Genomic DNA, 27,129 nt, shown 5'->3' on the forward strand with positions numbered 1-27,129 from the left:
TAACTCAGGATTAAGATTAAGTTACATTGGATATCTATAAACGAAATAGTCAGTTTTATTAAAGTTAACGATGTTATAACCCAAGAGCGATTACATTGGATGCCCCACTTTCATGTCTCTACATGAACGATTCAAGATCGCATCGTTTGTACTAACTACAAAGCGGATCGCATCCATAATGTCCTCAAAATAAGGTGTCCAACCGTATTCGTATACAATAGACTATTTAGGTTATATATTCGAACTTAATCCACGTTTATGTTTCTACATAAAGTTCAAGTTTACTCAATAATAACCTAGGGACCTTTGTTTATTGGTTTTAAGATTATAATATCAATAACGATTTTATTAATTGAATATGATTACAAACTACGATTTTTAGTACATAAATTCCAACGAAAGAATAACAAATTTAACAAAATATTTGTAATATATATCAAAATTTTCAGATTATATCAATAATGGATATTGATAAATACGGATATGCTTCTACTAGTGACATTGAGTCTATCAATTTCTATCATTGATAAAATTCAAAATTTTGCAATTTGTAAATATTTTAATTTATCTTATTATTTTTAAAAATGTTGAAAATTTTATTTATTTATTTATTTACTTTAAATGATTAGCGCCAAGTAGGATTTGAAAGCAGAGCCTAATAAATCTATGAAGATGATAAACTATTTGAATGAAATTTGTTTACAAGGTAGATTTTTTTGAAGCTAGAGGGTAAATAACTCACAACTAATGATTGATTCTAAACAAGAGTTTAGTTTGCATCAAACTTAGAATATATGATTATCGCGTTACGTTCCAAGACAAGTTCAAAGAATCTATGAAGAATGTATGAGAACAAACATTTATTATATTGCATTTTAGCTCTGTTAGAAAAGAAGTTCAAAGGGATCTTCAGCATCTTTCATCAACCATTTCAATCTAGCTTTCGAGAGCACTTCCGGTACGATAACTTTTCAAGTATCCTCAACTAATGATGATTTTTGTTTAGTAATCATCCTCCCATCGAGGCAAAGGTCTCGACTATATAGAGATGGGACGACTCTTCGTCTGTAATCGTTTCTAAACTCCAGGCAATTATTCCACTGTTGCATAAACTTGTCAACCTGAAGGGGAAAAACAAGTCTTCATAAGGTCCTAAAATTCTAATATATACAACTTCCCGCCACCAGAAAAAGGGATTATTAGATTTAACCTGTCCTTGAGATAATTCTTCAAGTGCTGCAATGTCTTTCTTTTTAGCTAGTACTTCAACTTTCTTCATGAGGGAACAATATTGGTAGTGGGAAGCATTCTTAACCCATAAAATAGCACAAACAACGTCTTAGCCATTAATGAATAAGCCATTAAACACACAAAATCATTCAACGAGGAGGTATAAAGCAAGATTTATAAACTTGATGTGGCATGATTTGAGGGGAAATTTGAAGTAAACTAAACAATAAGAATATGCATATAAATATATAAATATACCTCTTCTCCATATTGTTTTTTCAATTTAAGAATGGTATCGTACGCCTCAGCCTTTCTGCGATTGGTATAGATAAAGCGTTTCTGTAGAGAGCTTATATCCTTTTCTACCTTCTCTAGTTCTTTCGTTGTCTTCTTAGCTTTGGACCGAAATCTTGCCTGTCTTCTCCTTATATAATCTGAAGAGTCGTGAGTTCTTGCAACTTTTGATGTACAAAGAACAAATGACAAATTTTAATTATAAACTATACAGTTCAAAAAATCAAAGTCCAGTGTTTGCATTTTTGCTCTTACTTCTTCTTGAATGACATTTTTTATACGCGAGGAGGACCACAACTCTCCCTCGACTGGATCATCATCAATACCTTCGATCTTCTTAATTGCATGAGTGATTTGAAAACCCAGTGGTTTAAGCCACAGATTCCCAAACAATGATTCAAGCTGTTTGTATAACACAGAAAATTAGGTGAGATGATAATCATCTAGACTAGATCATATTGTATAATGCATAATGTAGAATATTACAGAAGAATCGACTTCATCTACTGTCGAGCCACCATCGTTCTCTTGTCTTGCTTTAACTTCCTTTAATAGCTTTCTCTCATCAGCCATGTTTTTACACCCATGTCGCATCAAGAAAGATAATTCCTGGTTATACGTTGATAATGGATTGCATAAGGGGAAAATGATCGAGGAAGTTTAAAGAGTTGAAATGAAATTACAGAAAACAAAAGTTTAAGAGTTGATCATACTTGCTTATCGACTTTCCCTCCTGATAAGCACGAAATATTTGGTTTCCCTTTATGTGCCTTATTTACATAAGTCATTTTCTCTAATGAAAAATGGAGTATATTCATTTTGTTTCTGTTGCACAGTAGGATGAAATCATCCCAAGATTCATAGTACTGCTGGTCATTCAACTTGGCAATCACCTGATCACGGTCCATCTACAAAAAGAAAATTACTATATTCAGTGAGTAACATACCAATATCACTTATATTCTAGGAGAAGTAATTTGTCTAATGAGTTGAGATTGTAATCGGCCATTGTTGTGCATCAAAAGGCTCACATGATTCATGATCCAGCGCCATACCGGGAGAGTTCATTAGAATGTTATGATCTTTTCACTATTTGAATTAGAAACAACTGAAAGAGTATAATTCTTCTCCACACACCCTTCTGTCCCTTATCTTCTGGGCTATTAAAATTTGGTCTTGGTTCATCTTTGAAATCGTTTCTTCAGCCTTGATCATGGCATCTGTGTTTGAGTTTTCAAGTGCCTTAACTTTGACAAAATAAAATTGTCGAACTCCAACAGGCACATCATCAAACACTAGGTGTTCATCAACTACCGCTTCATCACCAGCAACTTCCGATCCTTCCTCCACCAGTTTATTCTCTCCAAAGTCGCAATCTCCTTCTCCCATGGGGCTGTTCTTTGCCTACCACAAAAACAACGCCTAACAGATCAAATACCATTCAAAAACACTAAAAGAAATTAAACCCAGTTCTAAAATTAGCATCAGATTCTTGATTCTTTAGGGTCCAATTCACATTACTGTTACAATATAAGAACTTCATTCATAACTGCAGAAAACTCAAATTACAGAAGAAAAACAAAGCGAGGAAAAGACAGAACCGGTTTGATACCTCAAAATCAAAACAATGGGTGGTTCAAGATCAAGCTCCGAGTAGGTGAAGATGGTAGCCGGATTATACGACACAACCATCTTTTGAATGGGCTGATATAAGAATGTAAAGGGAATCTGATTCCTCTGCACGGAGCAATTACTCCTCACGCCAAGATTGAATGTAAATGGAAGTCAACAGCAAGTCTGCAAGTGGGCTTCATATAATATAAAAATTTTGCAATTTGGGCAGCGTTCATATCACCACAGAAAGAAAGAAGGAAGAAGAAAATTGAAACAGTATTGTTGGAGGGGAGGCAAGTGGAAGAAGAAAGAGAAGCATTGGATGGCAAAATTGTTTACAAAATCGAAAACCACAAAAATCAAACTATCAAACTAAAATGGATTAATCCAAACCGACAAATTCCATTGAAAGGCTTTTGGAAGGTTTATGTTTGCTTGATTCGGAGTGGATTGGTTATGATCATCTTATTAGATGACCTCCAAATTGTTAAGTGGAGTTTTCTTTAGTTCTAATCGGGTTTGTTTATAGAACACTTTTTTTATTTTTTATTATTGACTTCATTTTTGTCACATTAAAACAAGTTTCTTAACATAGATCATATATAAGTATTAGATAACATAATAACCCAAATACAATGTTAATTGAATTATATTAACATAGTAATTTTAGATGGAGTAATTAACAAAAAAAAAAAGTTTTTATAGTGTTATATAAACTAAATATGAAATGCATTAGGCATCTAATGAACTACCTTGAAATTTGGTGGCCAAAACAAAGACTTCGTCATCATGCTTTTAAAGATAATATATGATCTAAGTCAAAATGTTGTGATTAAATAAATGGAGATTTCAATATTATTGGTAGAGAATTTGATTTCAGTAGAATTTAAGCTAAGGCATTCTCAAGAGGATGGGACATCTATATAGTTCTATTATCCAAATTCAAGTAAACTTTGAGAAGGGATAAATAATGAGAAAGTCTTCTCTCTAATCATGTTGCTGATGGGGTTGGGCATATGATAGTGTAGAGATTTTGAGGAAAAAATAAGACATAATAATGTTTTATTTTGGTTATATTTAAGGAGTACATGTTATATTACATGACTCTCGTAATAATAGTTGAAAGTAGATTTAATAATTTGTAAGTCCCTAAAAATCACTAAATACAAAGTTTAGGTGTTTTGCTCTTGTATTCAACCATGATTTATAATTGTAAGTATTTTCAAATAATTTCTTCGTAACTCTATTGTATTGAACATATCAACCAAAATCTCAAACACTTTTTCATTTTTTACTCTTAAACCTCGTTTATTAATTCTTTTTTATTTATTAAAATTAAACCTATAAATAATATTTCACGGATTAATTTCTTTGTTTCATTGTTTACATTTTAGGAATATTTTCAAAATTTTATTAAAAAAAAAAACAATTCTTGTTTTTTTAGATTGTGTAAAAGTATAAAAGTTAGGCTTGTTCCTTTCATTTCATTACCATGATTGACATCATTCTACATAGAAGAGTTTCGGTACTAACTAAATTCCAAAAACAAAAACTACATTTTTTTAGTTTTCAAATTTTCACTTGATTGGTAAAAGAAAGCAAGAGATTTAGATGTGGAAGAGATGTTTATAGGCTTAATTTTCATTTCCAAAAACAAAATTATAACCAAAGATAATTAACTTATTTCGTACCTTCTACATTATTTCACACATAGGTAATAGAAATATTAGTGAGAACTAACTTATTTCATAGATTCTACATTATTTCACACATAGGTAATAGAAATATTAGTTCCAAAACAATGATTCCATGCTTTACCAAAATTGTGCTTTGTTGAGATCAAGTTTGACAGTAGCCTCAAGTTACAATGAAAAACATAAAATATAAATAAATAAGAATAATAATGTATGTGCATCCCAACTGTGGGGTTGAAAGTGAGTCAAAGGTCTCAATCTCTATCCACTGTCCAAACAACAGAGGCATCAATGTTCTTCGATAATAACCAATCATCTTGCAAAACCAGCCTCACATTCAACAGGGAAGAAAGAGTTCAAAAGGGTATTAAAAAAAAACACCGATGCATTCAGCTTTAAAAGTAGGGTTCAATCCAGAAATGAAAGTTAAAAAAAGCATTTAGACAAACAGATTAATGTTCACTGCATAATCACATCACAGTAAGGGGCTGCTACTAACTTGGCTTTGCTTTTACATGTACAAATCATAATGAATGAGGGTTATTGCATTTAGACAAAGAGATTTGTAACACAACATGTTCAGTGCATATATTCACATCCTTGTGGGAAGGGACTTATAGGGTGTTGGTCAAAAAGAAAAGGTCAAGAGAAGGATAAATATGTGGCACACTTTGTCCACAGCATAGTTGTTTTCCCTCATGTCATTGAAAAGACATTCGGATTTTAGTTTCATGTTTGGTTCCTAAAAACAAAAGTCGGCATAAAAGTTTAGCAGGTCCCAGAATCAGATAATAAAATGCTCGCTTTTTGTATCTGTAATATGGCCTACCCAAGATTTGTGATTAAATTACTTTTACATTAATTTCACTTTAGTCTATAGTTTTATTTTTGTTCTATTTTTTTAAAAGAAACATCAACTCTTACTAATTGGCTCCATCGCTAACAAAAAACAGCATAAATTTAGCATATGACAAGTCATTTATAGTTGCACTTTTAAAACAATCATAAAAATCCAACAATGCATTATCCGTTACAATCCATATCAAGATTGTTTTTATCTTTTATTTTTCTGAACAAATATGGCTTGCCAAACTACATTGATAAGATTAAAATAAAATGTGACAATCATGAACCTCATTTCTGGTGTCAATTACTTTTCTAATTGTTAGTAGGACGTTATCTAAGTCTTAATGAAAAGATATGTTCACTAATATGAACATAGGTCAACTGAAATATTCATGCTCCAAAAAGAGGTGAATTAAAAAAAGAAAAGAGATGAAAATAATAAAATGTTTAAAAGCATAATGACCAAACTAAAACAAAGGTTACATCTTGGTTTTGGCAATGTTAACAGGCTAGCAAAGCCCATAAGCAAGTTTTCTGGGTCAGTTTTCTTTTAGAAGCAGGAATAGAAAGCATGAAAGACTTGATAGAAACATACCAGAAGGAAGAAGGTTTTCATCGGCTCCTAATTGTCGCGCCGCTGAATATAAAAATCTCTTCATACAGTGAATTTGGTGAAAAGGGTTAGTGTGAACATGTATAAACATGAATCAATGAATCTACCAATCATATTAGTTGGATTTGACAAGCTTTTGTATCACAGATAAAAACCTATCTTCATGTTCAAAAAGCTTGCAAGTTCATGGAGCATGGCCCCTCCTTGCATCTTTCCCACTCTGTCACCAGAGCTAATGCAAATCTAATCAACTTAAGATTGAAATATCACTCTACCAGGTTGAAAACTAAAAACAAATAGAGCAAGCCAACTTATCAGCTGGAAATTTAGGCTTGGAAATTTAGGCTGATTTGACATAAAATCATTCCCTCTCAAACTCATTGAGGTAAATATCGCATGGTGCTATGCATCATAGTCCCACCTTAGTCAAATCTGAAATCCTCTGTTCTTAAATCTTCTCCCTGAAATTATAAAACACGCTAAGACTCAGTATGATATCTATTTTGTTTTTATGTTTTCTATTTTTGAAAATTTAACTTATAAACACTACTCTTGCAGTTTTTTGTAATTTGCATATCCTAAGGAAATTAGGAAGAAAGCATGTATACAGTGAAAATAGAAAACAAAAAATGAAACCACTATAAAAAGGGGCCTAAGTTAATATCATAATTTATCCTCAGTGCTCAAAATTTTATGTGAATATTGGGTACATATCGGGGGCAGACTTGAGGCATGTGAGATCTTTTTCATGCTCAAAGAAATAACTAGAGAAGGCTTCAGAAGTATGACATCAGAACTGAAATCATATCAACTTTCTTTCCTGGGAAGAATATTTTCTCTTGTAAAAAAGCTCAGAAGAATACTGAGGATTAGGACATATTATTCACAAATTAACGAGTTTGCATTTGCGCCTTATGTACTTCAAAACCAATGTCAAAGTGCATAAACCCTTCTTCCTTCTCTTCTTTCTTACTCTATCTCATCGGGTCAACATGTCTTTAGCCAAAGAATACCACAGAAAATAAACAATAAGTATGAACAAACAAGAACTAGCTGAGATCCAAAAGGGTAAAATTTCTGTCCTACAATAGAATGTTTCATAAATGTGGAGTCGCAAATGGTTCGTTTAAAACACACATGGGACCCAGGAATAATTTTTTTCCTACTAAATTTTCTTCTTGAAGAAATATTCTGAAATGACGCTAGAGATCATATCATGAAGCCAAAAAATTTGCTATAAATTAAAACTCTCTAAACCAATTGTAACACAATTTGAGGTTATCAACAACAATACTAGAATCATGGCCATTGTTAGGGAATAAAGATCAGAAGCGCAATCTAACCTTTACATTATATCAGATCTCATATGAGTTCTTGCTTACAAACATATTTTTTACAAAATGGTGTCAGGGAGACCAAAAGGTCATCTACTATTAAAGATCTTTAGTTGCAAATATCCACAAATAAATGCATGATCCAACATGTAGATTTAATAGGAATCACATAAGAAAATAAGACATTGAAGAGTCCTTTCAAAATTTTCAATTAAAATATGCAACACAATGTATAGTCTCTTCTACCTTTCCAGGTCAGATTAATGCAAGTGTGCCCCTGATGAGAAACGATCCACTTCCTTGTCAATTATCTTTGCTCTTATTTTGGTCCAACAAAATATTCTCCAGAGACCCCACCAGTCGTTTTGGGCTTTGCTCACCAAATCATAGAGAAGTTGTTACAATTATAAGGATGGAAACTATCATTTTCCCATGAAGCATGTGCAAAACATGTTTGTGTAGATAGCACAACTATAAACAAAACATGAATAAATTAAGGTACTTAAAACTGATTAAATATAACTAAAAGAAAATGTTTAAAAACATCTACAAACAGTAACAATATGCTTTTTGAAGAATGGAAGAACTTCAGGTTTGGAGAGAGTCAATACCACGACCTAAAGTACCAAAAAAATCAAAACTAGTCACATTGCTCAGATAGAATGATGATCAGCTTCCAGAAGGGTGCCCCAGGACCCACTAACCATTTGGCCACTTGAATGGATAGCATAAGCCAACCAATTCTTTTGTAAGGATCCCTATGTTTTCTTTACCACATCATCTCAAACTATTGGAGGTACGCAAGAAGAGTTTGACACTCTTATTAATAAATAAGCAATGAGTTAAACTATGGAAACACCTTTTTTTCTCATCACCCCTCTAAACTGAAGACATCAAAATTCAGGTTTCTGAAGCACAACCAGAAAGATGAAGGTAAAGTTAATTCTGCATTAATTCTTGTAGGGTGTTTCTGTCTAAATACTAAATGATGCTCTGGTTTTTTTCCACATAGCTACTTGGTTGGATGCACCGTAAATTTCGGCAGAACAGTGGTGAACCGCTCAAAGATTTTGCCATTGGTAAATCTTAATTCCTTCAACTACTAAACGATATACTTAATGTATTTGTGTAACAAAGAGATCGTTGATATTCTTATATTGTTCTCTATAGGCCAACAATCGCTTGATGATCAGCAATACATCTCAAAGTCAAGCATTAAACCTTTCAAGCAATCCCAACGAGAACAGCACCTTCGAAAATCTTTTGCTGGTCTAGAATCAGAAGTGGGGGACGAAGACTACGAAGATGAATCATCTCATCCTATGTCTGAGATCTTCCATGGATTTCTTGCAATTGGAACTCTAGGATCTGAACAAGTTATCGGTGACCCAATGACACCAAAGTTTTCGATTTCCGTTGAGAATATAACGGAAAATGAAACTGAAGTAACAGAAAATGAACTGAGGCTTATTAATGATGAGTTGGAAAAAGTTCTAGGAGCTGAAACTAAGGATGACGGATACAATGATTCCTCTGGAAGAAACAGTTATGTCAGCATGGGAAGGAGCAGCCATGGTAGCACCATTACCCTCAGTGGCAAGCCAATGGATGGCCTAGAAAGCAATTTGAGTGGGACCATCATCTGCCCACTTCAGGGATATCTTTTTGGGTCAGCTATTGAATTGTCAGAGACTACAACAACAGTGGCTAAAAAAGAAAACAGAACCTCCCTTGGCGAGCTGTTTCAGAGAAGCAAAATAGCTGAAGAGAATGCAGGTGCAAAATTTGACAAGGAAGACAAACGAGCTGAAGAAGATATTGAAAAATCTGCCATGCACCTGATGAAAAAGAAACTGAAGAAAAGAATGCTGTCTGCTTCTTCCAGGAGCTCTGCTACAGCTGTTGAATCAGGAACAAAACTGCATAAGGTATGCCAAACAATGATTTAAACTTAACTCTTGCTTCCAATGTTTCAAAGAATTTATCAATAGCGCAACGCATAGATAGCCCGGGAACAATCAACAAAAATCTATAAGATGGTACCTTAGAACACTCAATCCAAAGAATCAGGAATCAGGATCAATGCAAACCTGCCGAAACCCCTCATGCCACTTTTCTTTTTCCTTTTCAACTCTTGGGATAAACAGTTTAAATTACTGTCTGACCTCATCTGAGTATTAGTTTTCCAACTGTATAAATTTTTAAACTAGGAGGTAGTTCAATTGAGAGGCTTTAGAAACCTATTTAACCATAGAGAACTAATGAGCCCAAATGAATTTTTACTGTTTTCCTATCTATGAATAATTGTTAAAGAAAATTCAACATATGAGATGTGGATTGCAGATTTTTCACATGTTCCACAGAAAAGTTCACCCTGAAAGCTCAGCAATCATACAGAAGTCTGATAAACACCCAAAGGTTCAGAAAAAAAAGAAAGCAAACCATAACCATGATGGTTGCTGCAACAATGGAGAGCAGACATCTGATGAGGATATCATGATATATCCCCAGAGAACACGGTCGAAACCAAGCTTTCAATGCGTCAAGAATCAATTTCCACCACATTATGGACTAAACAGCTCTGATCCAAATGACAACAAAGAACGCTGGATTAATTCAGATGAAGACTGTAAGTTAATGAACTCATCATCTCCTATTTCCCAACATTCACCTAGATGTCCTATTAGTTTTCATAAACACTAATATCAGCACCCACAAGCTACAAATTAATACTCTTAAATTATAAGAACTAAAATTCAACTCATAAGAACTACAATTCAACTCATTGTAGTCCTGACCTAGTATTTATGCTTACCTTCCACAAAAATAGTAGCTTATCATTTTTCCTATATTTTTTTTTCTTTTTGACAATATTGGTGGTGGGGTATCCAACCGGTTGATAGTACATACTTGAAGTAGGTCGAGCAGTACTCATTTTGGCATCCTTTTTTCTGTATCTGCTAAACCATTGATTGCTCACTGCATTATTTAAACAATTATTTGAGAGACAAATGTCTGCACTGACTCATGCAACTCTAATTATTATGTTCATCATAGATCTAGTGCTGGAGCTTTGAGAGGTAGAAGAAGCAAATTCCGTGTTCATCACTAGCCGAGTGTGTTGCAGTATTGTTTACTCATATTGATATTGGTAATTATTGCTGATAGTGTGCAAGTTACTACAGTCTGAACAGCGTTTGGGTGTGAAAATAAGTAGAGGATCTCCCTCTTCAAACACTCACTTTGTATGTTGTGTGAAATGTATTGATGTCCCTAGAACACTTTATGATCATATTTGCTTACGATATTCCACAAAAAGCATGTCCTAATTGCAGTTGACTGTTCTCTGTTTTCTTTTTCTTTCGCTACCGATAACCCTCTGTTTTTTCAATTAGGCTAAAGCGAAATATAGACATTTTCCCAACTCTATTTACCTAAAATGAAAAAGAGAACACTGGTAGCGCAGAGAGAGATTTTCTGACACCTAGGTTTAGTGTAGCCAACTAACCAACATACAATGCCATTCTGTAAATATCCAAAATGATAAAATATCCTAGGACTATGAGTAGTATGCACCAAAAGCAAAAGAATAGCCAGCTGCCCATATCAAAATGTAGAATGCCTTTGTCTCCAAAGAGAAACAGCTTGTCAATGAAGAATGGAACAAGCGGAAAATAATTGTCGCAAAAACAATCGATGTTTTTCTACTCAAATATTTTCATTTTGTAAAACGAAGAAAACTAGAAAAACGCTCAAACAAGTAGTCTATAATTTTATTTCCTAGAAACCAAAAGCAAAGAGAAGAATAAATTAAAATTATTGGGCAAAGATCAAAAAACATAATACGTAAATGTTCAAATTAATCACTCAAAAAATATAGAGTTAATAACTGAATAACAGAAACAAACGAAAGAAGTAATCTAATCTAATTATCTAATCATTACAAAACTTCCTTGTTTTTTCTTTCCTGGGGGAGGGGGGTGTAACACATTAATAATAGCGAGAACAAAAGTTCTCATTTTCTTCCATTCCTAATGAATGTTGATTTGGTAAAATATTTGCCAACATTTTCCATCTTAGTAAGGGTACTTCTCCATCGTTGTTCACCCACTCCTCAGATGGACAAGTGCACCTGGTTAAGTCTATTGTTGATAACATAGAATTTTGAGTTGAAAAGCTATAGGTTTCTGTCCCCCCAAACAATCTGCCAAAACAGGAAGTCGTCCTTTTAATTAGCACAATTCGAGATTCTGATGTAGATACACAACTTTGTCCTCTTTCATTCTCACTAAACCAATATGAAAGGAAAAACCAATACTATATAAGTAAAATCTATCAGGTAAACTTCTCCTAGGGGAGAAATCAAGTAGTTGGAATCATTATACCTATCAAATACACATGTTGTGTTTGATATACACAACATGCTCACCTATCTGATCAAGAGGAAACCCATGCCAAGAACAAGTCATAGTAGAGCTCCAAGGCCCCAACTCTTTGCAATCAAACACAGATAAATTTCTAGAATGAGCTTAAAAAGAAGCTTTCAACATAGCTAAATTTCGAACTTCCTGTCAAGTGCCCTCTAGCATTCAAAAGACCCTCCTATTCTTTCGGACCAAAGTCCAAAGAACCGAAAAACCAAGCTGTCCTAAGGTTCTTTACACTGCCTCAAGTTTTAGGAAAATTTCCTTCAAAGCTAAAATTTATAGTTTTCGTTTCTGTCATCCAGAACTCTATTATATTTTATACCTCTTCAAAAATAAATTTTATTTTAAACAGCTATAAAAAATTTATGAAGGGTTAATATAGCTACGTGAAAAATTTTCCGAATACGGAAGAAATCAAGATTTAGCTTTGAGTGCAAAATCCCCCAAGACTTGGGGAAAAACGCTCTTTCTTAGACACAAAAGGGCAGAATCTAATTAAACGCCATCATATTTTAACATCTCAGGCCACAAATGAGAGTTAAAAAAATCTTCACTAAGCACAGTGAGATCATTGATACCAATCCTGCCAAGTGCCTCAAGGCAAGAAAACTGCTGAAGCTTATGGATGCATGTCAAACTCTCCTCTAATCGATGTGATGGAGACGAAGCAACAACCACTAGGAAGAGCCACTAAATTCAAATTGAAAACCGATACTTTTTCTCATTTTTATTGGGAGATTCCAATCATATGATCAACGGTACTAGAAAACGATCTGATCAAAGTAATTTGTCAGCAAAAGTTGTTTTGAACTCCTTTTTTAATCTACCCAAGAAGACTACTACAGTCCGTACCGGCATGAATATCCTAACGTGTGTTTGGCCGTGTAAACTCAATTTCAACTATAAAACTATTGAAATTTGCACATTTATCAAATAACTTCATCTTTTATTTGTCTATTTTAAATAATTACCAATAAACTCTATCTTACAAACTCTACCCTCAGACTTAATAACTTCAATACATTAACTCCAATCTTCATAACTCAACCCACCATTTCAAACACATACACATCAATGAAACGAGTATTATAATTTCTAAGTGAACAAAGGATTTACAACCCATGAGTGTACTTAAAGAAATACATTAAACATCTCACTATACCAGACCTTTCTAGTGCAGCTATGAAATTTTGAAAGAACGTAACCAAATGAACCAGATTGTTAATAAAGCAAACTAAAACAAGAAAGCTCTAGAAATTAAAAGGGATATTCAATTATTCAATCTGGCTTACCAAACCTACATTCAAAGAGACTAACGCATTAGATTTCAACTGCAATGAACAAACTTCCGATGCCCAGAAAGGCAGTAATAGAAAATCTCCTTATTCATTGGCATTCTGATTAGCTAAAATTACAACAATGTAACAAAAGAATAGAGAAAAAACCAAATGCATTCGATTCAAAGAGACGCATGCACTCAAAAGTAAATTTGACCAGAAATTGTCCGGAGTAAGAATGCGTCTGATGTATTCAGTGGTCAAACGTTACGCGCCACCTCTACCTGAGAAAGAGAAAAAATAAACCATCATAGGTTAGTATAATGCTAAAGAAAAACAAATTACTTACTGATCAAATTGATTGTTTCCAATTAGTTGAACATATAAACTGACTCGAACAATCACAGATATAAAGAAAAAAGGAATAATACATACCAAAATGATTAATTAATTATTTTTTACCGTTTTTAAATAATTTATTGTGCTTACTCCACACTATATTTAGTATCGAACGTTGAATAGAAAAAGACGAAATATTTATTTTCAAATTTAATATAATATCTTCAATAAAAAGAGAGACCAATGTGATAAAAAGCTTTCCTACGAGTAAAAAGTTATATTAAAAAAATTATGTAAATGTTATAGTATTAATTTTTTTTGTTTATGAGTGAAACAATTGGAGTAGGTTGTCTTGCATGGTTGTACAAATAGAAAGATATGTTAATTCATGGTCATACCATATGATTATTGTTGTGAAATGATAGAATGATTACTCATGTGTTGATACAATATAAATACACGTCTGATACACTTTTTTTTCTTGATCAAGTTTGACTAAATTTACCAAAATATTATGTTTAATTAATATGTTAATTATTCAGTGAACTTATGCTTAGCAAAATCATGCCTATTGCTTGGTGGACTTGTGCTTTAGCAATATCATGGAGTTGTGGAATTATCTAATTCAAAATTTGTTGAAATATTATATTCATGGGTTTACTTGTTTTTGTTTATGTTTAGACATTAACTTGTTTTTGTTTTCCTTTATCCTTTATTTTAGAACAATCTATGGAGACTGACGATATCTAATAGTCTCTTCACAGTTTCACATCTATATATTAAATTTAATATATTATGATGGAAATAGCTCAATTCAAGATGAAGGGGGATTATGTTGGACATCAAAATGTTACAATTCAACATCAATATGATCATGAAGCTCCGACAACTCAACTCTAGTCAAATCATCACAAAGTCCTATGCTTGAGACATTGTTGATAACCTCATCTTCATTTGGGGATCTAGATATAATCACTATGGAAGTATATCATCCTTTAATTATCTATCATGGTGTGCAAGATTGGAATGTAACATATTGATTTCAGTGATGGTATACACATTAGGAAGTAAGGCTAGTCATCAAATACTTGAGGTCACAAGAACTATGGATAATATATAACTTAGCAATATCAATCTAAGTTGTGAAATCCGCATGTACTTAATTACACTCTGATCAAACCATCATGTACACGACAATAAATCACCCCTAGTTAAGATGCAAAATCTTGTGCTTGAAAGATTTTCAACTCATCTTCCTTATGTGACCTAGATATTATTACTATAGAATAATGTCAATTCTCACATATTACCATGGCATGGCATGCAAGATCAGTATGTGACGCATCAACTTTGAACCTTTCTTTCATGGAATCAACCTACTCCAAACTTGAACTCAAAATGTGAGCAATTCAGGTGTGGGCACTTAGAAGTACAACCTACTAATCTTCGCTGCCTTGTTTGATTTGATTTAAAAGCTTTTCTAAGGCCAAATGTATCATCAGAACCATCAGCCACCAAGTATTACATGTTTATAAGACAATAAAAGTGTGCCAATAATTCAACACATTACACAACAACTGAAACTATCTAGTTTATTCTTTTCATAATTTATTTGAAAATGACATAATACAAAATCAAATTTATATGAAACAAACCAATGTGAGCAAATGAGACAAGCCACTGCCTGCTAGCATGTACCATCCATGTAACTTATGAGCAACTCCTGAACCATAGATCTATCTGGCATTCTCTCTGCTGCACCATATATTGGAGCTAATCCTCCATTAATTGGACCTGGATTTTTTTTTACCTGCAATATATCATTACAAATAAATAAGTCAACAAGACAACTAAGAAATAAGCATATTAGTTAAATTGTCTTTGATGGACTAAGAAGATCGTTGCAAATAAGCTTACAATGGTGACAGATTCTTGCAGGTCCTGGAGAAAGTCGTCAACTATCGATACATGCTGAAGCGTCACGCAGATGTGAATACTGAATCAATGTGAGAGATGATTAGTCTTTATTTGGACTGAACTGCAAACTTTAAAGTTGATGCATGAAAATAGTAGAACAGAAAACATGAACCATCTCACAGGGTCCTGACTTGTTCATTGAAACAAAGGCATCAAACTTTCTTTCCACCAAAAAGCTTTTGAGTTTTATATCTAAGGTAATGGGAAACAAAAAATCTGTCTGACTAATTAAATTCTTTCAAGGTAGAAAACTTAAAAATTCGGTGCAATTCAACATTCTCTCACAAACAAAGGAGTGGACATTAAATGTAATCCAAATATGATATTCTTTGAGAAAGCTCACCTGCTAGGCTTTTGCAAGGCATTCAAATGCCAGCCTTTTGATGACATAATGTCATTGACTTCAAAAATGTCAAGAGCAGTAGACCCAAATGCTATAATTGTCATGTCTGGCTTTCCGATAACAAATAACTCAGGAATTTCGTTTATCCTGCACCAAAAAGAAATTAATTTTGAAAGAGAAAAACACCTTGCAATTCTTCACAGCCTAAATAGATGAATAGAGAGCATATTGAAACAGAACGTACCCCCTATGTATCCTCTTTGATACTTCCATGATCTCTTTTGTGTTTTGCAAATATCCTGTAGAAAGCAATTAAACCACAGTGAGCTCAAAGCCAAGTAACAACAACAATGAGTGTCATTAAATTCACGTTGTAGATACCTTCTTCTCCCAAAGACATCATTGCTGCCCAAGCCCCAGCAATCAAGCCACCGGGTCTGCTTCCAGCTATTGTTGGAGAGACGTAAAGCCCACCAGACCACTCACTTACTAAAAAACCAAAATCGAAAAAGGAAAAGTCATTTCTGCGAGTTCCACCACAACAAAAGGAAGAGAGGTAGAATATTTCTCTCTTTTTTTCAGTAGAATGACTTTACTCCCATGAAAAAGATAAGTACGAAATTGTATTAGCCCAAGTCTGTGACAAGTCTCCAGACTCTCCATGAAGATTTCTAATTATGAAACATGACAAGAAAACATATTTTATAGCTCACAGTTTCGTAAATACATCTCAAAATAAAGTTAAACTTTGATGATAACCATGGAGACCCAATAGCTGCCACATTAGTAACTATTAAAAGCTTGATTTAAACTTGAGGCATGAAAAGCCAACTTTTCAGTAACAGGGATAAGTAAACTTACCAGCAACAAATTGATGCTGTTGAGATCAAGGTAGGCAGGCACAGCCAGAAGAGAACACCAACCGACCAACAACCATAAAGCTAAATGAAATCAGAAATAATGTAAAATTGATTTTTAATTATAGAACTAGCAATTTTAACTTCAAACCATCTTGATAAAAAAAGTACAATGAGAAAAAGAAAAGGATGATCATGTGAACATTAAGCCACGGAACACAGCAGGCATGATCTTGGTGGCCTGTCTTGCTTTCCACTGATAGTTCTTTTCCCTATCTGCATGTTCATCATGTGCGAGAGGAATAATAGAATTCGTTGCGGTACTATGTTTTTTTTGTAATTATCAACTTAATTATAATTCTTTTGGATTGGAGCCCTTCTTGTAATTGGGCTTGTGGGTTGTTTTGTGTTTTAGGCTTGTTTTTTGCATGGCCATTGTATATCCCTTAATTCCTTGACCTTGGTTTCTTATCCAAATAAATAAGATTCTGTACATCTATTGTATGTATGTAAAAACACCAACTATTCCAATCCAATCAAAATAAGGTCGAAATGCTTCACAAAAAGAAACTACCTTTCTAATCTCATGATTTCTGTACAAAACCACGCTTGTTCCTTTGGGTGCTAATCCATATTTATGTACATCCACAGAGATTGATGTCACTCCTTTAACTGAAAAATCACAAGGTGGAATTGGGTACCTGAAAATAAGAAATAGAAAGAAATTTTCAATCAAAGGTGGCCTGAAAAACTCCGTGTGTAATAATTGCAACGCTGATTTCTTCACGTAATTTCTACATGATAAACTAATCACTGCATAGTTCATGTGCTGCACTAGCCTACAAGGTAATATAATCCCACACATACGGGTGGGAAATATATCGCTATGTTCTTGCATAGTAAGGTCGATATCCTCACTCTGGAAACATAGAGAGAAGAGAAGGGCTAGTGATAAAGCATTTGATGATGTACAAGTAAGCTTACTCCTGCTAGATTAATGGGTGATAAAGCATTTTTCCATGTTAGAAGTACTACCAACATATTGGTGTGTTAAGTATATTTTTATTTTTGTGTTCTAAAAGGTAGGTACTTTCAACTAATAAAAAATAATTTTGAATATGATATGGTTTTTTAGTGCATATCAAAAATTTTGTTCAGATGTAAGACGAAAGAGCCTTACCCAAGCTTGCGTGCAAACGGCAACACAAAGCCGCCAAGACAAAAGTCAACGTGCAGACAAATGCCAGAGCTAGAAGCTAATTCCCCAAGTTCCTGCAAAAACATTACAAAATATTCCAAATAAGAAACTACTCACGAAATGCCACATAAGTTAAGATTGATAGTCTAGTCCCAGCACATAGAAAACAACTAAATAATGCAAGACAACAGGGACATACAACAATCGGATCAATGATTCCGTGAGGAAACCCAGGCGCAGATCCAACAATCTGCAATATTAAGAGCATAAGGGAAAGTACAATTAGATGAAAGACAAATATAAATACTACAAGAGGCAACAGGGTGAGTTATCTTTCCAAAATACACAAAAACAATAGTATCATACTCCTTGATTGTGGATAAAGGTAGGAAAAAAATATAGAAACAGAGTTCCCCTCAATATAGGAGTAAGAAGAGAATAAAAGATAGATACCAAGATAGTATTCCTGTTGATAAATTTCCGAATAGCTTTGACATCTGCTTTGAATTCTTTGTCTACAGGGACACGCCACAGCTTGATATTAAAATAATGAGCAGCCTTATCATATGCTGAATGTGCAGACTCAGGTATTATCCTGAACATTGAGGGAAAACTATAATAAATTTAAGGTCATCAAGAAATGTATAGAACGGAACATACATGAAAAACACAGGGAGTATACATTTCAGGTTTTTTAATTCCTCTCTTGGATTTCATATAGTCACGAGTTGACTTCACAGCCAACAGTATGCTTTCAGTTCCTCCCGACGTCATGTTTCCGCAGATTTGCCCTCCAGAAGCCTCCACTTTACTGCCAAGAATAGCAGCAGTCATGGCCACTACTTCAGCTTCAAACCGCACCACACTTTGAAATACATCCAAATGTAAAGGATTTGTGTGTGCAAACCTGAAAAAAAAAATCCAAAACGGCCCAAGGAGAATTGTTAAAGATCCATGAAACGTTTTATGATCCTATAGGAGTTTTATTTGTTATGGAAAGGGAAGCTCTTCAGTCTTCAATAAAGGAGATAAGAACATGATAATCCAAACTCCACTTCAATAGGATATCAGCAATCTGGATGATGTTTAAAAGATATATAATAAATAAACAAAAGTAATAAAAGCGAGAGATTTCGACTCAAGATGTTTAGCTATAATATCATTATAAGTTGCTTTTTGTCTCAACAGCTTTGTCCATTGAGTTAGAGTTACCTAGTAAAGATTTAAATTGTGTCCAAACTAATTAACTTCTCTTCCTTCATTCTTGATCCATAATTGTATCTAAATACAACACATACTTTCTTTCTGCCATGGATGATGGAACTTTGAAGTTGTAGAAACCTAAATGATCTTTGATAGAGGCACTAACTTGGGAACATTTTCAGAAAAAAGAATTCATAGGCAAAACATGAGACCCCACATTACTACTGCTAATACTCGTGACTAAATAACAAAATTACATGATAGCAAAGTGACTTTAGCACTTCAGTAGAGACTTGAGATAAAACATAAAAGTCACAGATCAGCTACAACTTACTAACATTGAACATGCCTCGTTTATGATAGAAAAATGACCTTCAGATTCAGATCCTCCAATGTAGCTGCTCAGACGTGAAAAACAATCATAAATATTGACATTTTAAAAAATATATATTTGAATTTCAGTGTAACTATATTCTAATAAAGTAGTATTGAATCGGTAAATATGCATGTGCAAACTTTCAAACATACACTGTACCCGAGCATTTTCCCTGCCAAACCACATCGTTTTGTTTCTCACTTTTCATTTTCTCAATGACTTCAGTTCCCAGGCCGGCCATCGGCAACTCAGTCCTCCAACTTTCTCTTTTAGAATTACCGCTGGATTGTAATTTTTCCACAACCTGGTCATTGAACAAATATTATCACCAAAGTTATAAGTACCAAGTATTAGTATCAGTTATGATGATAGCTTTAATTGAGATTCTAAATCATTTCTTCAGTTACAAAATTCAAAAGAAATCAATTTGGTCTAAAATTTCTTATCTTCTCCTTCGAAAGATATCAGGACATCTCCTAATATGTACATGAAGAGACAAAGCTGGAAACAGGGCACTGATATTTCCTACTCAGAAGATGGATGAGGTCTTCATTGCCAAATTTTCTGAGGTTGTAACCCTCTAAATCATAACCAAAGACGGATACCAGAACGAAGGAACTGCAGTGCGATATCAATTTTGCCGTGGAAGAAAGAAAGAAGAGTCAACGCTTTGGGTCAAAGTTTGACCAACTAAATGGCGACCTAGAATTAAGAATTTGAAATAATCTGAAAATGATCCAGCAACCCTACCGATAAGTTGTCGACGCATACCATATCACTAAAGTTGCTCATTTAATTAAACCCAATACAGCATAACCTGCAGTCTCATTATGTAAAAACAGCATAATTGCCATAACATAAAACCAATTCATACATACAAACTTCATATCACATTTAAAGAAAATATAATGCTATAAACACGAAAACCAACCTTCTGCTTCTCAGAATCGATCCGACGTTTCACCCCTGGAATTAACCTGTTTCCACAGAAACAATCAAACAACTAAAACATCACCACATTTTCAACAATACCAAATCAACAACTTCAGCACCAAAACTCGAAAACCATACTTAATCGTAGCCATGAAGAACGATAAGCAGGTAGCTTTAAGTCCTGCTTCGTAAACAAGATCCAGAAATGACTGAAGCACCCGAGCCAATAGTAGGACCAAAAGAGGGCCAAAAACGAGAGCCAGTGGCTCGTATTTGGACAGGAAAGCATTGGCAGAGGCTCTGAATTCCACCAAAACCGATTTGAGAGAAGAATCCATGACGAAAGTAATACAAAAGCTTAGTGCAAAAGGAAGAGGAAAAAGAAGAAGAAGAAGAAGAAGAAGAGTGAATTAGAACAGAGAAACACTTGGGAGAGAGTGGACGGAGATGAAGATGAAATGACGATGAAGGAAAACGAGGAAAACCATTATGTTGTTCATATCGAGAAGGAAAGAAGAGCGAGGATGGTTGGTGTGGTATATATACTTCAAAAGAATCCACGCCATCTTTCCTCCATAGCTAAACGACAGCGACCTTGGGCAGGTCTTCCGATTTAGTAACGTAACGTCTTCTCTTTCTTTCTTTTCCGGAAAACTTATGAATATAAAAACTTTACTATATTTATTAAATATTTTGATTCAAATTATTATATTTATAAATGCTTCAAAGTTCAAAGTATAATTTGACTTTGATTAGATTATGTTTTACTTTTATTTACTTTTTTAACTTTGTTGTTGAATTTTAGATGTTCCTTTTAGACTTTAATTTTGTCAAACAGAGATTCTTAGAGTTATAAATAAATTTAATTCCTTGTAGTTGCTTTGGTTAGCTTTTACACTTTTCAATTTTAATTTCTTTTTTTAGTATAATATAGATAAGAATGGAGATTGAATCTTAGGCTTGGGGGGAAAGTATATCAATCTTGGTTGAATTAACGAGAGAAATTATACTATATTTGGTATGTTTAGTTAATATTTAGTTTACTTCTTAATTTAGACTAATTATTGTTTAGTTAGCATTATGTAAAATGAATTAGTTTATTGTCTTATTCTATATATAACCTCAGTAAGTTTCTATGTAATTTAATCTTTTATAAATTTGTAGATTTAGTAGGTAGTACACAGTTTGTAAAATGAATTAGTTTATTTTCTTTCTATAGTGTTCGAGTTTTGTAAATAATTGTCTCTCGTAAATTGAATTTCAAATACTACAAAAGATCGAACTATACTTTGGGGAAATAAAAAGTATACTTCAAACACTAAAAAAACCATAAGAGAAATGGCATTTATGAAAATTTGTTCTAAAATGCAATTTAAAAAAGAAAACACATATTTATAGACTATATGTGATCACTCCAATCGTTATAGCTCTTGTTCAAGTTTATAAAACGTGGAACAAACCCTATGATCGTAAATTTCATTTCCACCAAATTTTGGAGATCCATTAATTTCTCATTTCTTCTTTTGTAAAACATACACCATTTTTTCCACTAGTATTTTTCGTGTACACTTTCTCCTCCTCAACGTGTCCTAATGGATATCCTCACAAGTCCAATTTCCATTAAGAAAAATTCATAAAATAAAGGAGTATGGTATTAAATATTAATATTGTTTTATAATTTCTTCTATAAAAATGTTAATTAATTGACTAAAATTGCACATATACTTTAAACATTAATTATAGCCAAGAGAATACACCATACTCTTCCTTTCGTTAAGGAAAAACAAGAGAAGCTTACGTCAACATTTCGCCAAAACAACCTTTGAATATTTCTTTAAATTTAAAACCTCTTGATGTCAATTGAACTAAAATCTTATCGGGACTCTTAAATGTGAGTGTAATAATGAAAAACTAGAAGTCGAAACAAATTCACGTTGAAAAAACAATTTGAATGAAACACACACCCATGTTTATCCCATTTTTATAATTAATAACAATGTTTCCATGACTGGATCCAACATTTATATCATTTACTTCCTTCACGACTATATACTTAATTTATTCATCATTTACATTGCTTTCGTTATCATTTATATTATTTTTCTCACAAATCAACTGTAGTTTATATTATTTTTCTCACAACTCAACTCTTCCACAATATAGTACAAACTTACGACTTCTATGTTTTACTCATTTATGAATGTTCGTCTGGAGTTACTTTTTAGACTTGAGTTGATTATTATTAGAGAAAAGTTGACATGAATAATGAGGTAAAAATATATAAGTTATAATAAATAACAAGGTGATAAATATAATATAACATGAATAACAAGTTTGATAAATTTTTAAATTTGTTGGTGTACTCAAACAGTGGACGAGAATGTAATGGCATAAGGAAGAAGATAAGATCTTAAATCTAAAAAAAGTAGATCAAATCTCATTTTAGAGTCTATTATATATATTGTAATGTTTATATACACTTAATTATTAACTTATCAATCAATGAAATGTTAATGGCAACAATTTGTAAATCTCTTTTTAATCGTCACCAAGCAAATCTATCCATAATGTCAACGACTAAACTTAGTTGAAACGAAAAGCTCTTGGAATCAAGTGTCGTCACCAATCAAATCATCTGATCATAAAAATAGTTACCATTCAACCTTTCAACTCCATAAACTTTTTTAAACACACACAAAAAAGTCAATAATATGCTTTGTTCATATTCCCAATGGTTTATGGACAGCACGTCTGTTCCTCAAAAAGCACTTTTGTCATAACTTTCTTTGTCGATAAAAGTAATTTCTCAGTTACATGTCATTTCCTAATAAAAATCATCAACTCAATAAGGAGGTAATATTTGACCAAGCACATAGATCAAGTTGGAGCCGCCAGTACTAATGATGAATTCGCATACTTTTGTATCACAATGAGTCCCATCCCCGTTTGGACTTGATTTTTGATCCTGCTGTATTTATCTGGCTCACACGTCAAAATTGTGAGAAAGCTTAACTAGTTCCTCCTATCCTTTGCCCGTTTTCGTGAATGATGACCCCTTATTTTCCATTTATCGTTGCCACCAGGTCGATTCTGTTCTTCGATTTCTCGAACTTTACGTTTTCTGCAAGAGGTTTTAGAAAGAGCATAAGTACAACAAAATGTTTGATAATGCACCAGAATTAATACATTTTGAGTTGAAAGTTGAAACAAAAGAATCTTTGAAATTATGAGGTGAGAGTCGATGAGAAAACTGGTCGAGGAGATGTGATCACTACAATCTGTTTTGACAGACACAAAAGATGATAAGATAAGAGTCATATCATGTTCCACCAATCTTGCATCAGAATACGCTTTACATTTTTCAATTCTATGTTTAACTTCATAAACAAGCATAAAAAATTATGTCCCAGGCAAGTGATTCTTAGGAAGCAGCCAGCCATAGCTTAGGAATGGATAGTTTGTAGAATTCAAAATGGGTAGCCATATACTTCCCCATTTCTTTTCCTTCACTGGAAAATTTTGCAATAGCAAGAGGAAATGATAAGAGAGCAAACCTGTACTGAGTGAGAGCCTGGTCGGATAGCAGCTCATCTGCAAGCGTTGCTTTCCTTTCCTTCTTTGTTAATCTACCCGAGAAGAAGTCCAAAGAAGACTCAACCACAGTTCCCACCTGAAAAGTACTTAAAACATTACATAGGTCCAAAGCAGATACAAACACTGTAAATTATGTCAAATTAGAAAATTTTATTTTGCCCATGTATAAATTAGCAAAACACTTGAACTAAAAGCTTGCCTGGAAATATTTGGGAAGAGTTTTCGACTTCGAATCACCCTTCTTGTAGTGTCTCTTTGGATCGATGACACTCCTCAGCTATAATCATCAAGAGAAACAGAGATGCAGAAGTCAATCTCAAACAAATTTTCTTCAGAGGAAATAGAAGATGATAAACACGTATCAAGAACCAAAGCAAAGGTGAAAAAAGGGTCTAATTGAATAAAATAAGACCCAACGAATAGTTACAAAAGAAATTTGTCACCGATAATAAAGAGAAACAATCTCATAACGAATCAAGCATGAATTCCTCTAAAAATCCTCTTATTCTCTCCCCTCATAAACCACACTATACAGCACACAACCTAGCTAGTCATAAAAAAATTCCAACCCCCGCAATGGTAGATGAAGGAGAAATTTCAAGGTCATATCACTAAAAGCTTAAACACACCAAAAAAGCAATTCCATACTGACTAACCATAATCACAACTCCAAAATAAATTACTCACTTCCAAAGACCTAAAACAAAGGATGCAATACAAGGTGGTAGGAACAGTACAGAATCAAACTATATTGAATTGTGAAGGATAAAAACATAAAAGACAGCCAAGTAATTCAAAGTACTTGGACCTTACCATTCATTGGAATCCAAACCAAACAAGTGAACCTCATCAATTAATTTAAATCCAACAATTGGACTCAGTTAATTCCATAATCTTTTTTATTCTCACAACACACATGACAATTGACAACAAACCTAATATGCACGGGTTCATCTTCACCCAACTTGCGTTGGTGCCCTTCCAAGTTTTCATCCCCGTCCATGTTGTCACTTACTGCCTACAACATCCTGTTAGGTACCTTTCTTTTCTTTCTATATATTTATATTCTTCTTTATTGTACACCCTTGATCCCTCCACTTCCTCTCCACAACCCCGGTCCCGACATCTCTTCCAGGTTGTCATTCCAACCTTTGAAACATCAATCGTCAATGATCCCCCTTTGGACATATTTTGCCAATGATTCTCCTTGCTGACATATCTACCTCAAATACTTCACCTTCTTTGCCTTGAATGCATTTTGCACCCCTTGGCAGGTTTTCAAATACTGGCAAATCGTTCACTGACTTTCTCAATCCTTTTCCCTCAATGTTTTTCCAGCCACCTGTCTTTCAGTTAGTCTTACATCCTCTCTGTGTGCTTTCTTTCGCTTTCATACAACCTCGTTCTTCCTTGACAGATTCGAACTCTTTTTTCTTTTTCCCACTTTTGTACAAAAACTTTCCACATCAACAAGGTCTTATTTCTCCTTCTTTTCTAGATCGATTTCCCTTTCACTCTGCCTTGACTAGATAATACTCCCGACTCTTCCATTTCTCCCAATATTAATTCAATTTCCTCTTCAATTCTACTATTTTCTCTTCAATTTTTTGAGCCGTGTCTTGAAAATATTGGAAGATAGACATCATGTTCTCCCGCCATCAATCTATCAACTCCTTAAACCTTTCACAAACACTCTTCAGTATTGTTCACTCAAACTTCATGACCAGGACCGAAAAGCTCTATAATAATTTGGTAGGAAGCACTACAAGATCAAACTATAGTAGAATGTTAATATAAAGGATGAAACTTGAAAGCTTACAGGATAGCCAAGTAATTCAAAGTACTTGGGTCCTCCCTCCCCCTTGAGATCTAAAGCTCTAATTCACTCATCAACATAATGTCAACTTTCCCCTTCTTCACCTCTCACATTTATAACCAAATACCCTAACAACTTTTTTAACTATGTGTTAATATACCCGAACAACATGTCTATCAAAAGGCCCAACAAAGAAGGTGTTTTCCTAAAGAGCTTGGCAGACAAAAAACTTCATATTTTTTTAGGGTTTTCACCTTCCAAAAGAAACAAGAAAATGAATTCCCAAGAAGAAAAATAGTCTGGTACGTAATGAAAAAACGAACGAGAAGAAAACTCTTGATACACGGTCAAAGTTACCAGCTTGCTACATGTGTGGATAGAAAACTGATCAAGAGTAAAATGGATAGTACATCAGAGACAGTCTCACCTTCAACAAGCGCAAATCTTTTTCCACTTCAGGGGTCATGGTTTTTGCTGGCATGTCAAACCTAGTTACAGTGACAAGCGTATAGGTATTAGAATTTAGAACATCAACTACTATGGTTAATCAGCATTAAAAAAATAGAAAAAAAAAACCTTAGTCTGGTTTTTTATTTTCAGGAATCAATAGTAAAACTACTAAAATTTATAGAGAAGAGAGCATATACCAATTCCTCCCAGCCGTGTCACTGACTTGCTTTCTCAATAACTTGTTCAACTTTTTTGGGTTGTTTGGTGGAACAAATAACCCATCTACAAGCTCTGAATTGCTTTTCCAAACAAGACCGTTTTCTGCTTGACTATTAGATTTGTCGCAAGTTTTAGCTTTGATCCCCGATGAGGAGGCTGGCAGCTTTGGCTCCCAAGAGAGGCCAATTATGGGCTTTCCTTTCGACATCAAAATACTTTTTTAAAATTCCGCTACGCACGACGTCGAGAATGAACGGCGGACAAAAGACGGCAGACCCACGAAACCTAAGGATTAAGCTGTCTTGCGTAGTGCAATATCAGAAGATTGAAAAAGTTTGAGGAGGAGACGGCGAGAGAGTGAGGGTTGGCGCGAGAGGGCTCTCCCCGAGGGTTTCCTAGAGGTCAAAACTAATCTTTTTTTTTTACTAATTGCAAAAAATCAACTCTCAACTTACATTAATATTAAAATTAGATCAAATAGATGCAAAACATTTG

At 33.8% G+C, this 27,129-nt stretch overlaps 4 protein-coding genes and 1 long non-coding RNA gene across 8 annotated transcripts; 1 reads left to right on the forward strand and 4 right to left on the reverse strand.

Moving 5' to 3' along the window:
- Positions 1-683: 683 nt before the first annotated feature.
- On the reverse strand, positions 684-3,587 carry LOC101218214. Of its 3 annotated transcripts, none has more exons than XR_969723.2 (8): positions 3,137-3,581; positions 2,556-2,928; positions 2,238-2,432; positions 2,011-2,133; positions 1,780-1,926; positions 1,489-1,688; positions 1,211-1,309; positions 684-1,121 (listed from the first exon to the last, which is right to left on the reverse strand). XR_969723.2 is itself a non-coding variant. In XM_031886660.1 (8 exons), exons 2-6 carry the CDS (start codon positions 2,911-2,913, stop codon positions 1,656-1,658), a joined length of 726 nt encoding a protein of 241 aa, XP_031742520.1. In that variant the 5' UTR covers positions 2,914-2,928; positions 3,137-3,587; the 3' UTR covers positions 684-1,121; positions 1,211-1,309; positions 1,489-1,655. The 3 variants fall into 3 exon arrangements, 2 of the variants coding, with proteins under 2 accessions (XP_031742520.1, XP_011656803.1); XM_031886660.1 differs by having other exon boundaries at positions 1,489-1,664; positions 2,662-2,928; positions 3,137-3,587; XM_011658501.2 differs by having other exon boundaries at positions 2,662-2,928; positions 3,137-3,585.
- Positions 3,588-6,270: 2,683 nt separating this feature from the next.
- On the reverse strand, positions 6,271-8,341 carry LOC116404523. Its single transcript, XR_004217358.1, has 2 exons — positions 7,872-8,341; positions 6,271-6,752 (listed from the first exon to the last, which is right to left on the reverse strand). It is a non-coding gene; the product is annotated as an uncharacterized LOC116404523 (long non-coding RNA).
- A 69-nt stretch (positions 8,342-8,410) lies between these two features.
- On the forward strand, positions 8,411-10,964 carry LOC105435773 (protein LAZY 1). The gene is made up of 5 exons (XM_011658503.2): positions 8,411-8,558; positions 8,638-8,704; positions 8,796-9,553; positions 9,969-10,254; positions 10,683-10,964. Exons 1-5 carry the CDS (start codon positions 8,553-8,555, stop codon positions 10,700-10,702), a joined length of 1,137 nt encoding a protein of 378 aa, XP_011656805.1. The 5' UTR covers positions 8,411-8,552; the 3' UTR covers positions 10,703-10,964.
- Positions 10,965-15,096: 4,132 nt separating this feature from the next.
- On the reverse strand, positions 15,097-21,143 carry LOC101217975 (sphingosine-1-phosphate lyase). Of its 2 annotated transcripts, none has more exons than XM_004140491.3 (15): positions 20,694-21,139; positions 20,554-20,599; positions 19,775-19,926; positions 19,585-19,644; positions 18,726-18,950; positions 18,497-18,638; positions 18,243-18,293; positions 18,026-18,117; positions 17,420-17,546; positions 16,850-16,865; positions 16,370-16,477; positions 16,233-16,287; positions 15,989-16,135; positions 15,586-15,664; positions 15,097-15,478 (listed from the first exon to the last, which is right to left on the reverse strand). In XM_004140491.3, the coding sequence occupies exons 1-15, from the start codon at positions 20,891-20,893 to the stop codon at positions 15,356-15,358; spliced, it is 1,623 nt and encodes a 540-aa protein (XP_004140539.1). In that variant the 5' UTR covers positions 20,894-21,139; the 3' UTR covers positions 15,097-15,355. The 2 variants fall into 2 exon arrangements, with proteins under 2 accessions (XP_004140539.1, XP_031742922.1); XM_031887062.1 differs by having other exon boundaries at positions 15,099-15,476; positions 15,582-15,664; positions 20,694-21,143.
- Positions 21,144-23,191: 2,048 nt separating this feature from the next.
- Positions 23,192-27,047, reverse strand: LOC101217737 (rRNA-processing protein fcf2). The gene is made up of 5 exons (XM_011658504.2): positions 26,613-27,047; positions 26,393-26,453; positions 24,349-24,426; positions 24,110-24,225; positions 23,192-23,676 (listed from the first exon to the last, which is right to left on the reverse strand). The coding sequence occupies exons 1-5, from the start codon at positions 26,840-26,842 to the stop codon at positions 23,568-23,570; spliced, it is 594 nt and encodes a 197-aa protein (XP_011656806.1). The 5' UTR covers positions 26,843-27,047; the 3' UTR covers positions 23,192-23,567.
- Positions 27,048-27,129: the final 82 nt, after the last annotated feature.

This window comes from Cucumis sativus, chromosome 6, assembly GCF_000004075.3.
Source record: "Cucumis sativus cultivar 9930 chromosome 6, Cucumber_9930_V3, whole genome shotgun sequence".
Classification (NCBI taxonomy): domain Eukaryota; kingdom Viridiplantae; phylum Streptophyta; class Magnoliopsida; order Cucurbitales; family Cucurbitaceae; genus Cucumis; species Cucumis sativus.

Bases quoted from the DNA above. Each gene is read 5' to 3' on its own strand.
- LOC101218214 (XM_011658501.2), bottom strand. From the start codon at position 2,913: ATGGGAGAAGGAGATTGCGACTTTGGAGAGAATAAACTGGTGGAGGAA. The intron at 2,433-2,661 runs GTGTGTGGAGAA...TTCTTTTTGTAG, and splicing joins AGAAGATAAGGGACAGAAGG to ATGGACCGTGATCAGGTGAT. The intron at 2,134-2,237 runs GTATGATCAACT...ACGTATAACCAG, and splicing joins GAGGGAAAGTCGATAAGCAA to GAATTATCTTTCTTGATGCG.
- LOC105435773 (XM_011658503.2), top strand. The intron at 9,554-9,968 runs GTATGCCAAACA...TGTGGATTGCAG, and splicing joins CAGGAACAAAACTGCATAAG to ATTTTTCACATGTTCCACAG. The intron at 10,255-10,682 runs GTAAGTTAATGA...TGTTCATCATAG, and splicing joins GATTAATTCAGATGAAGACT to ATCTAGTGCTGGAGCTTTGA.
- LOC101217975 (XM_004140491.3), bottom strand. From the start codon at position 20,893: ATGGATTCTTCTCTCAAATCGGTTTTGGTGGAATTCAGAGCCTCTGCC. The intron at 18,294-18,496 runs GTATCTATCTTT...TTAATATTGCAG, and splicing joins TCAACAGGAATACTATCTTG to ATTGTTGGATCTGCGCCTGG. The intron at 15,665-15,988 runs GTGAGCTTTCTC...ACATTGATTCAG, and splicing joins GCCTTGCAAAAGCCTAGCAG to TATTCACATCTGCGTGACGC.
- LOC101217737 (XM_011658504.2), bottom strand. From the start codon at position 26,842: ATGTCGAAAGGAAAGCCCATAATTGGCCTCTCTTGGGAGCCAAAGCTG. The intron at 26,454-26,612 runs GTATATGCTCTC...CACTGTAACTAG, and splicing joins GACACGGCTGGGAGGAATTG to GTTTGACATGCCAGCAAAAA. The intron at 24,226-24,348 runs GCAAGCTTTTAG...AGTACTTTTCAG, and splicing joins CTCTTCCCAAATATTTCCAG to GTGGGAACTGTGGTTGAGTC.